Source organism: Lepidochelys kempii, chromosome 7 (assembly GCF_965140265.1).
Source record: "Lepidochelys kempii isolate rLepKem1 chromosome 7, rLepKem1.hap2, whole genome shotgun sequence".
NCBI lineage: Eukaryota > Metazoa > Chordata > Testudines > Cheloniidae > Lepidochelys > Lepidochelys kempii.
In genome coordinates, this window is record NC_133262.1 from 72,434,400 (window position 1) to 72,451,620 (window position 17,221).

The 17,221-nt window shown below is 38.9% G+C and overlaps 1 protein-coding gene across 8 annotated transcripts in view; it reads right to left on the minus strand.

The window, feature by feature from the left end:
• Positions 1 to 1,248: 1,248 nt before the first annotated feature.
• PARG (poly(ADP-ribose) glycohydrolase) overlaps positions 1,249 to 17,221 on the minus strand; it is a 126,961-nt gene continuing 110,988 nt past the window's right edge. For all 8 annotated transcript variants that reach the window (XM_073353306.1, XM_073353303.1, XM_073353305.1 and 5 more), the window contains 3 exons: positions 13,826 to 13,931; positions 5,608 to 5,736; positions 1,249 to 4,853 (listed from right to left, as the gene is read on the minus strand). In XM_073353306.1, the coding sequence (XP_073209407.1) occupies positions 4,693 to 4,853; positions 5,608 to 5,736; positions 13,826 to 13,931 (396 nt within the window). In that variant the 3' untranslated portion in view covers positions 1,249 to 4,692. The remainder of the gene's footprint in view (positions 4,854 to 5,607; positions 5,737 to 13,825; positions 13,932 to 17,221) is intronic.

Genomic DNA, 17,221 nt, shown 5'->3' on the forward strand with positions numbered 1-17,221 from the left:
TTAAAAGGTCATAAACAAACAAGGAAGTAGGGGGCAATTCTAGAGAGGAGCAACCATTGATAGCATCCTGCCGATGTAGGAGTTCCACTGTGGGGCAGCCACTTCAACCTCCCTTTGATGTTATCTGGTTTTAAAAGATCAGCTCTGCATGAATATTTACATATGCAAAATAGGAATCTAAGGAAGACAAGCTACAGCAAAATATTTCACCATTCAATTAAAAGGCAAATTGTTATTCACTTTCAGCAAGCTTAATCTGTGATCCCTCATCACCCAGATAAGCAAACACTTTTTCAGGTGCTGTGATTTGCTGGCTACTTCCTGCTTTAATTTGGAATCACATTCCTATTTCTGCCACAGCACTTCTTAAAAGTAAGCAATAAAAACTAAGATTCCATTGCTACCTCTATAAGGAAATAACTTCCCTATATGTACTGGACCTCATTCCAGACTGATTCATTGGGGTAAGATTTAGATGAACAGCTACATGTAATGGTATTACATTTGGGCTTGATTGATGCAGATTTTAAAACAAGTTCTAGATAGACAGACAAGATCTGCAGGGATGGTTGTTGCCTGCTAGATTAGAATCTAAAGCATTTTATAATCAAACACTTAAGCCTTGATGAGAAAATTTTATATATATATATATATATATTCTTCTGTAATGAAGAAAATTGATTTTGAAATTCATTTACATTACGACTTTACAATAATCATTTCTTTCTCAGAGCTTTCATCTAGTGGGAATCTCAAAGTACTTTTACAAATTGATTGGGCAAGCATAGGACACACAGCATTTGTTGTTTAAATTTTTTCAGTTTTTTTTTAAATTAACGGTACTGTAGTATTTCCAACACTCGTTTTAAAGCAAAGTTGTGAATACCATAATACTGTTAATTGCTTGCCAATGGAAATTAAAGAATTTAATAGCCAACTGTATGTGCACTTGCAAACTAACACAGTTTATTAGTTAGACCCCTGCACAAAATCACTTTGCTCATCCTTCAAATTTATAGTAATCCTCTTTTTAAAAAATGCTGCAATTGATCAACACTGCTTAGCAACAGCACACAACAGGCAAAGAAGGTTTAGCTGGACTACTCTTTGCTACAATTTATTTTTAGTCTGTTACACTACCTTGGTAAATAGCCAATATTATACAATGTAAACATACTGGAAATCTCAACCCGTCTCAAATTTACCTGACATGATACATCACGATTGTAAATAATGAAGAGGACAAAGTTCTGATCATCAGATTTTTTTTATATTTTATTCCTACAAAAATCATGTAAACATTAGCATCCAAAAAAATCAAAATATGATGCATCAACTGCAAGTTTAAGAATGTGTCAAGAATATTTCAGCAATCCGTAAATTAATATATTCAGCTATTGGTACACATAACTGGATAAAAGCACCTCCTGACCAAGGTATTTAGGTGTAATAGCTGTAAAGTGAACAGAGGCACTCCGTCCCCCTAACCTGATTATAAGACCACACTCCAATCTAATAGACTGCCCACCATTGTTACATATTGATCATTCTATTTTGCAGCTAAAACAGTATAAATCAATTGTTAGGGTAGGAAGTTTAATAATTCTGTTTATTTGAACATATGTAGCAAACACCCCTATAAGAATGAAGAGAATAGAGCATTCCACAAACAGGTTTCTAGAAGAGTAAAATTCTAGCTTCCCTGACTGCAAGATTAGTCCATCAGCACTCTCCATTTCTCAATATTTTGAATTCAGCAACAGAAGCGCCTCTGGCTAGATAGTATGCTCCAGAAAGTATGGATGATGCTGATTGGGTGGGAAAGAAATTAAGATGTAGAGTGAATATTACACTGACCCAAAGTTATCCTTTTGGCTTTGATGGAACGTCCTGGACAGTTTAAATTTTCTCTCAGATTAGAAAGAGCCTGGGAATATAATGCTTTTAACAACTTCTTAACCGCGTGCTATGTTACTTCGAGTCTGTATAAGTAAATATAATCTTTATGCTGCACTCAACATTACATTGCAAGTGCCTTCACAGTATTCCCCCTTCAAAGACCAAGTAAATAAAGATACAGGAGATATTACTTCTAATTTTTCAGGTGACTATATATAAATTAAATGAATTCTGTATGGACAGGTGAAAAAGCAGAGAATTTATTAACTAAATTTCAAAGAATATATATATGGAGGAACATACATTAAAAGAACTGAGCTTGAATAAGTTGCTCTCTCTGCTCCACCATTATTTAATTCTCCAGGATTTTAAGAAAAAAACAAAACAAAAAAAATCATAGATGTGATCACATGGGTTGTCCTGGAAATTCTTGATACTACCAACATCTTATTCTTTGAATTGAATACACTATGGTACAGTCAGAAAATGAACGTGAGAAAATCATCTTATAGTTACAAATATTCTCCATTTTCATGGCTGAAGTAGACTTTCTGGTAATGACAAGAAATTCATTTGGTAGAGTTTGATCTACAAAACTGATTTTTTCCCCAAAGATGAACACAATGCTTGTTTTCACTAAGACTTATTTAAAAAAGGGGGAAGTTATGCCCAACTACAGGACTTGCTGCTGTATTTTCTTCCAGTTGTTTAGGCCAAATCCTGTTCACCTTTGCTATAAGTAGTAAGCTGAACAGGATTTGACATTTAGCTTCAATTTTCTGTACACATGTATGATCAGGTTGTGTTTATTATCAGCAATGCATTGGAGTCAAATCCTAAAACATGATCCTTAGAACAAAATGCCTGGAATAAGAGTTCACTATGAGCATTAACCTCTTATAGTCAGAATCTGAGCAATTCCTGGAACAGACATTTCCTTTAGCTCTAAAGCCACAGGTATAAATGAAGTAAAGGTTCTGAAATGCTATTCCAAGTCTCTTTATCGAGATTTCTTTTTCAATTTGCTCTTCAATGGATTTGGATGGACCAAAAGTACAACAGTTGGGAACTGCAGGGTTAAATCACCTATGCCATAATGTATTAAATTACAAGGAATGGTGATCTTTCCTAATTGAACCATGAGCATAACTGTGAAGATATTTTTACAGAGCGTCTGCACTAATCTTTTTTCAAGTCCCAAATTCCCCACTAGTTCAGCTCCAACAGTACGAGCAGCAGCAGGAGCTTTAATGTAGGCACACCAGTATTTAAGCACCATGTTGTCTAAGCCCACTCAGAGATCTACCAGACATCATGCTGAAAACGTTGGTGGCCAACAGTGCTTTATCTACTCTACAGCTTTCAGTATTACTACCACCTGCGGAGCTTAACTGGTAGCAGCAGCAATAATGAGATTGGACCAAAAAAGCCTACTGGAGAGAAGGCCATACTTTCCACCTTGGGACTAAATTGCAGACTGCTTACCAGAGGCAAAACTTCCACTGAAATCAATAGAGTTTGGCCAGGATACATTCCTGGGATGTTATGCTACAGTTATGTTCCTGAAGCCTTGAAACTCATTCATACTTTTTATTTAATGTACAGCAGCAGCATTCATTTTGGACTCATGGAGATGGTAATAGCACAATTTCTACACTACTTCACGTGACATACCTCCACTGGTATCTCTTCCATACTTCAAATGGCACGCGCGCACACAGCTCCCACCAACAGTTGCTGTTTTAATGTTTTCTTTTTTGTAGGATGGAAAGATTTCTTGCCCACTGATGCCTAAGTAATTATCATATCCTCGTTTCATTTCTATTGTGTGCACATTTATACACATCTACATGTGTATATCTGTATATATTCTAGGTAGGGGATCATTGATATGCTGTTGTAAATCTAACAAATAACTGAATTCCAGCAATATTACAAATCACTGCAGCAAACTGAGTAATTTTAGATTCATCAGAATGTTTAAGAACTTGTTCACCGTTTTTATATAATACTTAGGACCTACTACAAATTTTTAAGAATGTAAGTAAACAATGTGAAATTGTTCCCTCTGCTTCCTCTAGTTTTAATGTTTTCTCTCTTTTTTCCTTATAACTCAGCCCCTCTTTTCCCTTTCCCAGTCTAACTTCCTGTTCTTCTCTCCTCAGAGTGCCAACACCAGAAGAGTAGTTGTGGGTGCTGCTTTAATTTTTGCTTCCCCAGAATCCTTGCAGTTTTTAAACTTTTACTTTTTATTTAAAACATATTTAAAATTGTGAAGTTTTAAAGCTGCAGAAATTAATAAATGAAAATTAAAGGCAAAAGTACCATGGCAGTTCCAGGGATGGACTGGAACTGTTAGAATTTCCAATGAAATGGATAATTACAGGCTTTCCTAACATCACGCCCATGAGTTACATGGCTGTGGGTTTACTAGTAATGATTTTATGTTGGAAATCTGTATATTTTATAGGTGCTCTTAAAGAGAGAGTTTTCACATAAACTGGTATTTGTTGATTCCAAAGGGTAACAAATATAGACCAAAATCTGCCGATGAACAAGACGACATGCAAATAGGATTTACAAAACAAACCCTTTATATATGTGGATGGATGGGCTTTATGTTGTATAAACAGAAAATCTCACCTCTGAAAGTTTGGTTTTAGGTTAGGAGAGTTTATAGGATTACAAATGCAGTATTATATACATTGATATTAAGTTAAGCCAGTCCATATATTATACCCAGCAATTCAATATATTAGGAGAGGAAAAAAATCCTCCTCATAAATTTTTATTTTAGTCATCAAAGCCCAATCCTTTCTCATCTTCATCGGTGGAATCTGCATAGGATTCAAGGGTATTATATAGGAAAGGGTAAAGCTTCACATCTGGTCCTGGAGTAGAACAGCTTCTGCATTCTTCATTATAATATCTGAGCAACAGCCTGTAAACATCCCCTTGAAAATGAAAAGAAATAAAATTAATAAAGTAATTCTAAAATTACTGCATCATACTATAAGTATGAATATATTCACAATCAACAACTGTGTACAGGCCAGAGGATCTGCATTTACATGGATTTCAGTGGCAAGGAACATTGTTTAGGGGAAGCGAAGGGGCAGCAGCTCTTATTTCAGTGTGTAGGCTGGAAATGCAGACCAAGAGGGACTGTGTCAATCTGTGGTTTGCTAGCTAGTTGAAAACAAGGCTTTGGGTCCCACTCGACTTCTCAGTTCCTTGCACAAAATCCATTGCTTACACAACTGATTGCAAAAAAACTACCTGAACTCTGTGCTAGGAGTGTCACAGTAACTGTATGTATATACACTGAAGTCTGAATGACTTCAAATCCAGCTACTTAGGTGCATCAGGGCTTGTAGCATAGGGCTCATAATACCATACCAGAATAGTACGAGGAACAAAAATGTGGGTCCTATTTTTTTTTAAAGACAGAAAAGCATTTCAAATTCTATTTAGAGCTCTGGCAGGCCTTCAGTTACCATAAACTAACTAATATGATGGCACGTTTATTATCTACCACTTTTTCAGGAATAGCTTCTTGCATAGATCTGTAATGCTGAGGTTTTCTTCACTTAAATTCAGCACTTTTATGATCCTAGTGTCTACATTTCTTATTGTTCAACTTTCACACTGGAGAGGGATTTATTCCTCTTTATATTTCACAGTGGAGAGAGATTGTTTTATGCTTACCAACAGTTTGGCCCTTCTCAGTGAGAAAGGTGTGCATGTTGTAAATATCCCTCATCAGCTCAGCATCTCCAAAGGTAAAATAAACCACATCTCGCCCAGCCTCCGCAGCTGCAAGGATTTGTATTAAGGCTGCAGCAAAAAATAAATACATAAATAAATAAATACATAAATAATTTTTTTTAAAAAGGGAGAGAGAACACAGGTAAATATAGAATAAGACAATTTATTATAGAAGTAGAGTAATTTGTGGTCTAAATTTAAGGTTGGGAGCTTTCACAACTAATAATCACACCACATGGTATTCTTCATCTGGAGATCTTAAAGCCCACTTTTTGAAAAACTGCAAGTATCATTCCACTTAAAACAAAAAACAACCAGAAACTGAAGCTCAGAGCAGTTAAGTACACAATAGGCCAGATTCTGTCCTCTTACATCAAGTTGTATCTTGATTTTCAAGTAGTTCCCTTGAAGTAAATGGGTCTATTCAAGTAGGACTCAATTATAAACTGGCGAATGTTCCTGCACTGTGGATTAAGAGAGCATCCCCCGCTCCCTTGTGTGAGCTGTCTGCGTTGTGGGTCACAAAGCCAGATAAGTGCAGAGCAACAACCATTGAGAAAATATGCCCTCTTCCATTCAGGTGGGCAGGGAGTGGATGGAGCCTTCGCTCCTCACCCAACATAAAACCTGGCACATCCGAGTGTAAACTATGCCAGGAAAAGGGTTAGTATAGATTCCTTCCCCCAAGAACACGGGGGAAGCAGGGATCAAATGTGAATCCCTCAGCCAGTGCAGATACACACTGTCCTTTACTCAATGCAGATTGCCAATCTAGCCTAGTAAACTACTGCTCAGCATGAATAAAGGGGGCTTATGTGACCCCTAGAGAGTCAGTGGGAGAGCATGGAATATAACCCAAGTTTCCGAAGTCCCAGTTTTATATTTTACCCACTGGATGACGCTGCCTCCACTGCTCTGACACAGGCTCCCTCTATGAGCTTGGGTATGTTATACTACTTAGTCTCCCTGTCTCCGTTTTTTTCATATGGAAAATAGGGAGACTACTTTCTTCCGAAGAGTAAAATGTGTAAGTATTCATGTTAAGGAACCATACTTAGCAAGTAGCGTGATAGGCACTTTATGTATTATTTAATCACGTTTAGCTCAATCAGCCTTACAATGTTCCAAACGATGGATCTCTATCAACTGCTGAATCTATGGAGGGTTACCATTATTTCTCGTCTCTAGAGATATACTTGTCTGAATGCTAATCTTTCCATTCACAATGTCCGTCAGGGATATTATCTACTCTATACTCACCAGGTAGAAGGTGGTGAAGAATTTTATTTTAAACAAAAATATGACATAGGGAATTGTCCTTGCAGTCACACCTGACAGGGCAAAGCACACTAGTAAGGTGTTCATTGTTCAGCTAGGAGGACAAATTTAACATACTATGCTCTTTAATCAAAGGGCCCTTTTAAACCCAGAACTAAATTATTCATTACACTCATCACATACACAATCAATCTCAATTTGGGGATGATATTTTAATTAAAATATTGAACCAGCAGCCTGTGGATTTGGTAACACTTCAGTAGTTCTGTTTTATAAAGGGCCTAATGAACTAACCTGCATAGGAGAACTGAATCTAATGAATCTTCACATTTAGGCCAAATGAACTATGCAAATGCGCATTGCACTAGGAGCATGAGAAGGTACTCTGCAAATTGCTTTCCACCCGAGTTTTTACTTTTAATTGCTAAAAGTCTGTAAATTTGGCACTCATGAAAGCGAGGAACAAACAGCAGTGGCTTCAGTCAGACTTCCCGCCATACAACCCTTCCCTTTCCCTTCCCTCACCTCTATTAGGGCCTAGTCCAATGTCCTTTGAAGCTAATGGAAAAAACCTCCCTTTGGTTTCTCACTTTAGTTTTTTGAACAGATTTTTTCAGGTTAGAGAAGTTTTTATAAAAACAGTGATCTAGGTAGTTGAGAAGTACCTTGTCTCTCATGTAATCACAAATAACATACCCCATTAAAATACATTTTCGTAACACTATGACGATACTGAACATTTAGCATTTATTTTAGTTATCTCAGACCTTGCTCCTCCCTTTTAACTTGAACATACCGGAAAACAGGGTAAATATTTTAAAACAATCAGGAAAGAATTCCTTTCTGTACAAGAAGCATCACTTCAGATTATTCCCCCCAAATTAGCACAATGGAACCATGAATCCTAAGTGGAACCTTTTGGCAGTACTGCAATATAGGATTATGATATACTATTCGATTTTTCTAAAGAAAAAACTAAGTTGGCCTGGATAAAGTGTTCCAGTAGGAATCTACAGAATTAAGGGCAGATATACTTCATGGAACTATAGAAAAGACTGTAGAGGCCAAACAGCTCTAGTGCAAAGAAATTTAGAGGACATGGGAACAACACTGATGACTATGGCTGTTAGACTGTAGTAAGTCAGAGATCCACAGGATAATTGTATGCATATCCTTAACCTTTTCCAGTACATACATACAGTGCAATTCAGAAAACAAACAAACAAAGCCCACTTCACAATACTAAAGCAGAATTTTTTGAAGGAGACAAAAAAGGGGCATTTCTATAAACAGCCAATTCTGTGGTGACTTTAAATCCGTTATAGCCTCACCTCAGGCTGATAACATTTGATACAAAGTAGAAATTAATCCAAATCAAAACCTTGCCTCCAAGCACCCCAATCTTTGGGAAGGTTTATGGATGTGGATCCAAACTTTGTAGCTCAGTTGTATCTCTAGCTGATAGACAGACAGACATTACCACATGTGTGTACACAGCCAGATAAACTCACCTTTTAAATATTCAAAATATCTATGCTCATAGCTTAAGATCATTGAAAACAGTCACAAACAAGCTGAAATCTACTTCAAAAAGTCTTATTTAGCCAACATAGCATTCCTCTATTTATAATCAGGAATAATTTTCTTTCTTTATACTGCAGTTTGTTGCGTTCTCAGGTCATTCACTGTGACCTTGATTCAGACTGTATTTTCAATACAATAGCTTTTCTTTAATGCGTGACACACAATCATGCTGGAGTGTGATTAAGGCTTCTAGAACAAATGTACTTTTTTAAAAAAAAATATATAAAATAACCAAGTTCTCCTGAAACATCTGCAGAATCTAGGGTGACCAGACAGCAAGTGTGAAAAATCAGGACAAGGGGTGGGGGGTAATAGGACCCTATATAAGAAAAAGACCCAAAAATTGGGACTGTCCCTATAAAATTGGGACGTCTGGTCACCCTAGCAGAATCTCTTGGTAGAACATTTGGAGATGAAGACTATTTTGCTTTTTTAATCTGTGAAAATGAATTCATATCTCAAACTTGAATCTTTGCATTTCTGAACACAAATAAAAACACTGGTCAACACCATACTAAAAAGGGTTATAAAAATACATATACAAAATATAGCCCCAAATGTCATATCAGTACACAAATTCTTCATTTCTAAAGTTGCTTTCTCACTGCCATATATTGTCAGATTTAAGACAGCCTGTAAAATCTATAATATCAGTTTCTTTTAGTTCATGAAAACTACAGATGACATTGATAATCTTACATGTATGTAATTCCTTCCATCACAAAGGATCCTAAAGCTCTTTACAAACTTTACCCGATAGACTTTTCTCCACCACTAAAAACTGAGCTACTACTGGGATGAAACCATTCCCAAATTTCATAGTGCAAACAATGGTATATAACATTTGAGGACAAGCGGAGAAAATATCTTTTGCACTTGAAATCATATAGGGAATTTGCCCAGGCAGAACGTAATAAGTAGTTTGAATTTGGCCAGGAATTACCACTTCAATTCTCAGGAAGAGAATCATGGGATTTTAAATGATCAGAAGTTGGTCAAGTTCTTAGTTTTGCCCCATGTTTTATTCAAAAAGGCTGTTTTAACCCTTCAAGTATCGTATCAGCACTGACTCAGGAAAAAAAAAGTCACATGCTGAATCATAATACCTCTTGTGCAGCACCTAGCTGTTCCCTAATTCTACCAACCAAGTACTGACACAGCCAAACCCCGGTTAGAGCCTGATCCGAATCTAGTTGACGTCTTTCCACCAATTTCAGTGGATCAGCCCCAAAGTTTAGAATATCTGATGGAAGCACAGCATAAGGTTAGAGCAGTGGTTCTTAAACTGTGGGTCAGGACCCCAAAGTGGGTCACGACCCCCTTTGAATGGGGTCATCAGTGCTGTCTTAGACTTGCTGTGGCCCAGGGCTGAGGCCCGAGCCCCACTACCCAGGGCCGAAGCCAAAGCCCGAGGGCTTCAGCCCTCGGTGGCAGGACTCAGGTTGCAGGGCCCCTGCATGGGGCTGAAACCCTTGAGCTTCAGCTTTGCCCCCCACACCCAGAGTGGTGGGCTCAGGCTTTGCCCACACCCCCTGGGCAGTGGGGCTTAGGCGGGCTCAGGTTTCAGTCCCCGCGCTCCTGGGGTGGTGAAGTAATTTTTGTTGTCAGAAGGGGGTCGTGGTGCAATGAAGTATGAGAACCCTTGGGTTAGAGGATACATTTGTATATTCTGATCTGTATTCTCAACACAGTAACTGCAGCAAAACCTGCTTTCAAGTGGTACTAAATTGAGAATTTCAGCTCTGAAAAATCATAGATAGATACAGAAAGTAAGGCAAATTCCACCAATAGGTAGAGAAAGAGGCTAGTTTTTTCTTGCCAGACTAGAGATAATTATAGCACTTGGCTTTCTGGAGATCAGGTTATAAACATTTTCTAACATCAATAGGCCACAACATTAGTGAACAAAAGCCAAATAAAATTAAACTTCTGTTCATATATTGTAACTGAAAAAAAAGCTTATTTATGCTTCATAACATAATTTATATTTCTTTAAACAAACACACTTATAATTATGCCATGCCCTTATACGCTCACTCTCTCTGAGGTCCTCCTTTAATTTTCATCTACTCAACACTGATTTTTAAGGAAATGCCTCTCTCCTCAACAAATCTGCCGGGACAGTCCTACTGGTCACCCCCAGACTGGACCTCTGCGTGAAAGGTATTTTCAGTGTAGGACCATCAATGTAAAGTTCATGTCCACTGTTGGTGCAATCGTACCTTAGTCAAGTGATCATTATTTCTAGCAGAAACCCATACATTTTAGGATTACACTGGAATATTGCATTTCAGACTAAGGAGCTCTTATGCAAATTAAAACATTTATTAAAACTCCCTAACTTGAACTGTCCATCAAATATGATCACAGATTGCAGCAGATGTGGCTCTTTGTATTGATGGCCTGAACTTGGTAATCTATTTTATTTAATGGAAAACAAAAAACAGTTGTCACGAAATCAATGAGCACAGAGTGAAAAATAGGCTCTCGCTGAGTGTAACACATTTGGAAAGAAAACTAATGAAGCTGGCAGCCTGAAGATCATGATGCTTACATTTAGTTTCTAACATAACCACCTAAAATATTCACTAGGTCATAGTTATAAAACTAACTTTTGAAAATATTTTTTCACCCCAAACACCTGACAATAAGCAGCAAAATATTGCAGTTTCTGTTTAGATTTAAATTATATTAAAATTATAACTATGCAGAACTAGATTTGGGGATCTACTAATCCAGAAACCAAACGAGTGCTTGATTTGCAGGTACCCACAAAGTGGGAAGCAGTCCCAAATTAATCCAGGACTTTGGGGTCTGCTGTAGGTTGAATGCCTTGATTAAGGACAGGGCAAGAGAAATTGAGGGATTTGGTTGCAAGGAAGGTCTCAAGAATACACTTTGCCTTTTAGGAAAGCAGAGATCAAGAGGCATTTACAGAGGCTTCAAAGGAAGCTATGTTTCCTGTCCTTTCCTGACGATGATGTCAAGTATGTTGCACAGGCAATTGGTGCCCTCAAAGTGGTAGGGGAGAAAATGGGGCATGTAGCAAAGCGAGACTCCCCGGCACGGTGCTCCTGCCGGTGATCCTGGGAATTAGCTCGATTCCAGGCCTCCTCCTGGCCAGTGGCTCACCTGCCGCTGGCCCTGGGTCCCTCCCAGGGAAATCCCCAACCCTCTAAACCCCAACTTGCCTCAGTGGCTACTGCCAGTCATCATCTAGCCCCCGCTCACTGGGGCAGACTGCAGTCAGTAAACCACTCATCACTGGCAAGCGGGTTGGACCAGCTGCCTCTGCCTAACCCCGGGGCCACGCCTCTGCAGCCCCGTACCTCTGTAGGCCTTGCACAAAGCTGCAGCCTGGGGAGTTACCTGGCTGGAGCTCCCCAGCTCCTCTTGCCTTTCCCCAGCACTACTCTACCTCAGGTACCAGTGTGGGCAGCTAGGTCTTTCTCTCTCCACTGTTAGAGAGAGACTGCCCTGCCTTCTGGCCCTGAAGCTCTTTTATAGGGCCCAGCCTGGCCCTGATTGGCTGCCTTCCAGTCTTTTCCTATTGGCTTCCTGGGGCAGCTCTTTCCCAAGGATGGTTTTAACCCCTTCAGGGCTGGAGCAGGGTGACCGCCCCGCTACAGGGCATGAGCTCTCCTATAATGCAACTCATTCTTATCAGCCAACAATCTCCAATACAGTAACTTCCCACTTAACGTCCTCTCGCTTAACATTGTTTCGATCTTACATCCCTGTTCCATTACAGAACATGCTCCACTTAAAGTTGTGCAATGTTCCGCTATAACGACATTTTGCTGCCTGCTTTGTCCACACCTGGCAGCCCCCTATCAGCTCCCCTAAGCCCCACTCCCCCAGTGCCTCCCACCCACCGGCAGACCCTGTAGATCAGCCTCCTTCCCCCTGCCTCCTGCCCGTGGCAATCAGCTTGTTTGCAGCATTGAGGAGGCAGAAAGGAGGAGTGAGGAGGCAGTGTGCGGAGTAAAGGGGGAGGAGACGGAGGGGGAGAAGAGGCGGGTTAAGGGTGGGTACTTGGGGGAAGGGTTGGAGTGGGTTGAGCCCCCCACCCCTGGTGCTTGCACAGTAGGGGAAGCTGCTGCTGAGCAACGTGCTTCTCCTAGCTTATGGCACCTTCAGCGTCCTTGCCTGCCTCACTGGCTGCAGTGCCAGTGGGCTGTGCCTGTGTGGGGTAAGGCGGGGGCACCTCCCATTGCTTCATACGTAATAATGATGTTCCCATTGCTTCATACTCAGCAGTGATGATTGTAATATTAAATTGTTTCTTTAAAATTGTTTAAAACTTATACCTGTATTAAACTGCTTGTTTAAAATGTATATAATGCCTTTTGTCTGGCAAAAAAAAATTTCCGTGGAACCTAACCCCCTCTCCCCGCCATTTACATTAATTCTTATGGGGAAATTGGATTCGCTTAACATCGTTTCGCTTAAAGTTGCATTTTTCAGGAACATAACTACAACGTTAAGTGAGGAGTTACTGTATTATACTTAACATTTTACATCTTTGGAGTGCTAGACAGATATTAACCCTTGCGTGGGGTAGATGGGCAGGTATCAACCCTGTTTTGCTCTGATTAGGAGTCTGCTTAAGGCAGTGGCCACTAATGATTTTTCTGTAAAAATCAGTGCAAACATACATTGGATAAACAAGAAAAGAATGAGAATAACTTGTAACAGATTAAAGAAACTGAGGGCGAGGCAAACTGTGGCAGCAAACTGTGCTTGCAAATAATTGCAGGCACTATTTTGCAACCAAAATGATTTGCTCCTGCATTTTAGGTAATTTAGGTATCTGAGGATTTGTGAGTAGAATTAGGTAATTAAGACAGTTTTGTGGGCCCATAAATAAAGGTCCACTTAAGATCGGGCTCAAAGTTTGGCCCAGAGAGGTTTGGCCCAAAGCCACAGAGTGTGCCAGTGACAGCAACGATTTAAAACTCAAATTCTTGACTCCCATTCCCATGCTCATTCCATTTGACCTTGCCTGTCAAAACAGAATTACAGCCTCCTCCCACTATAATGTGCAAAATACATGAATTTAAGAACAAGCATGTTCCTTTTTGGATTAGTATTACAGATGGTTTTAGTACTACTCCAGCCCTTGGCCAGCAGTTTGCTATGAAAACTCATTTCAATTTTCGGGACTTTTAAAGAGGGAGGAATACAAACTTATTTCCTTCTCAACCAAAGTCTCCAAGCACCTAAAATAGAAAGCTTACTCCAACTTGACATTTGATTTGATTCATTCTGTCCTTAAAACACTGCTATTATTTACCTTTCAATCTGGAATCCCCACCGAAGGCACCACATCCCCAGTTTCCTGTGGCTACTGCTGAAAGATGCTGAGGGGGAACAGCTGGTCGAGCAAAGCCACAGTATGCCTGCAATCAGACAAAAAGTGTATCAGCAGAGGAGGTTTTTGACAGTAGTTCTGCTGTTATATTCTTAAGCTTAGTGTTAGATAACAGTAATCAACATTTTTATTCTACTGTTTTCTGGTAAACTAAAATTCAATATAGCTTCAGGCTGGCTTAAAAGTGAAAGTTCACACACTAGTTTGTTGGCAAATGAGCAATGATAGGCAATGGAAACATTTAAAGTGAAAATCAGATAGGAAAACAAAATCCTAGTTATTTCCCCAGGACTAATGAGGAGCAGGGAATCCCTCATGCCCTAGGTAGAATTCCAAGAATACCTGTAAAACAATGTCTTTCATTCCATAAAACCCTAAGGCACTTTACATATTTAAACGTAATGTGTATTCTATATCGAGTGAAAGCTCACTTGGTCCACTTGAAACCTTTCCGGTGAAATAGCTACACTATGCTAAAGTTGAGCAAAGAAAGAGGATACTTGTAGTCAGTTGAAACTTGAGAGCGTATTTAGGTAAATAGGAATTTCTTAAACGGAATGTGGCTGAGACCCTGGGATTAACCCTACTTGTATGGAAAATGCCATGGTCTCTTTAAATTACCATACTGGTCAGGCCCTAGTTTTTGTGTCTCATCTGAAAGCAGTACAGTACTAGGACACATCATGCTGGGGCTTCAGTTCAGTATCTACTCAGAGGGAAGAGTACTACCTCCCAAACCACATTATGCAGGTTGCTTAGAGGGCTTCCATCCAAGCACAGGTATTTATAGTTTTTCTGCATAATCCCCTTTACCCTATGCAACTCCTGCTGCCCTAGGCCCTGCATAACTGTCACCTTTCAAGGATAAGGAACAGGTTTCAGAGTAACAGCCGTGTTAGTCTGTATTCGCAAAAAGAAAAGGAGGACTTGTGGCACCTTAGAGACTAACCAATTTATTTGAGCATGAGCTTTCGTGAGCTACAGCTCACTTCATTTCTGGCTTTCACAAAACTAAAGGTTAGATTAGCTATAGGTTTAAAATGGTATATCTTTTCTTACTGTGCCTCTCTCATATACCAATACTATAAAGTTAATAAAATTCTGTCCTTTTTATATTTTTAAGGTTTTTGTTTAGGTCTTTTGACCACCCAATTGTTTCTCATAAAGGTGTAAAATCTCTTCTCACCAGTTAAGCAATCAGAATTGACAGAGAGCATGACCCAGAAAGGACCAACTTGTGATTTACCAGCTATCATAGCAAAGACAAAAGAAACTCATCTGAGCCAAGTAAACAGAATTACCTTACAAGAAAAGGAGACAAATTTCCAGCACTAAATGAAATGTAATGAAGCATTTTTGTGATTGCTTGTGAAGTGAAAACTTGAAAGGCCTATCACTGATCCACACATGAAATATTATGAGACCATTACAGTAGGTTAAACCACTATGTAACAGCAGGACAAATCTGTCCCATGTTCTTTAAAGCCTTGAAACTGAGAATAAAATACACAAAGCCATCTTAAAATACAGGTCTTATATAATATTAAGTGAGGGAAGGAGGAGGAAAACCTGACATAGTCACTCACAAATCTTGAATAAAGAAAGATGCTTCTACAAAAGACCCAGGGGGGGCAAAAGGGCAAATCTCTCCTTGAAATGTTTACAAAGGTATAAAAATTTATTGAACGCACTGTCTGGTACGGATTAGTAAACTCGGTTTTTTTTGTCCCCATGTAGTCTGTAAATTCTGACAGATATTAGTTATGATTTGGCAGTACACCATTATTCAAAGTTTAAAACAGAGAGCTTACACAATGGTTCACAAATTACCTGTTCTATCAGATGCATGTGGCTTTTTAAAATCTCTCTCAAGTCAGAAATATTGGTGTGCTCAATGACTGGAGCAGGTTTGTGAAAAATGACAGCACCTAGCAAACCATTACACAGCTGTGTGGAAAATAAGCCTCCCCAGATGAAAGAACTGGATCTGTATTGGAACAAGACAGCCATTTTGTTTCTGTGTTTGTTTATTTGCAGGAAGGAGTGGGACATGTATTTTCTTCGTGTACTTCAAAAATACATGGAGACCATGGAAACTGCCTTTATATTCTCTCACTGTCCTATTTAAACAACAGATAGAAGAGCTCCAGAACTAGCAAGCTGAGTGCCCGGAGTACCTCTCTGCTCCACAATGACCCTTATAGCCAATATAAGGGTGGAACTGTCTTCGTCATAAAATATCTCAAATTTCTAAACAGTGATAAGTGATGCTCTACTGGAAATTAAAAAGAGCAAGTTGCATCTTGATAATTAATCTATAAAGTATCACCAGGGATAGAATATTATTAACTAGCACTATTCTCAAGGGAATCATGATGATAATACAGTAGCCCTGTGGACTATCTTACTATTACATTTCTTACATTGTGTATTTGCAAATCTTAATATTGAAATCAGGCACAATGGATGCCTTAGAATTCTAAACAGCTGATCTCGGACAACATTCATCAGTTTTTTTTAGGGATGGGTTAAACCAGGTATACAGCCAGTTATAAAACCAAAGAATTATAGTTATCTTAACTTTGATTAAAAAATAATATATTTGCTTCATAGTTTGTGGCTAATAAGCAGAAAAAGAACCTAATCAGCAAATAAAGGAAGCCTATGAGAATAATTAGTAGTAGTAGTTATAGTGTAGGACGGATGCATGGTTAAAAAAACTAATAAAAAGCTGCAGTAGCAAGACAAAGGAAAACGGTCTTAAAACCTTTTCTCTTCAAAAGAAACAAGCACAAACCTTCCCACTGTTCTGCTGGTAAACAAGGAGATGGGAGTGGACAAGAAAGGAAGGATAAAAGCAAGGATAAATTGCTTCAAACTGGGTTTTTGCTACAGCTAGCAAGTTAGCTGATGGGTATAAAGAGAGCCATGAATCTGAACGTTCTTTGTTAGACCCTACCTGATTATTCTGGAGCACACCAGGATGAGACTGTTTTCCGTGGGTCTGACCTGTTTTTAAATATACTGATCACATGCTTATGAATAATTTGTTACTGTATTGGGTGTAGTGACTGGTTATCTTTGGGCTGTTAGGCATGTTTTGAGCAATTGTATAAATACCATTTGTCCTTTGGACTTAATAAAGAAATTTATGGTTGAATTAGTGTTTGGTGATCTCCCATATTAATATTAATAATTTCAAATAATATTAATAATTCCAACACCACGAGTAGGTGTCACTCCCAACAAACTACCTCTTGGGAAAGCTGAGTGACAACTAACATCTGGTCCCATTGAGATAAGTGCAGCTTAAAAAGG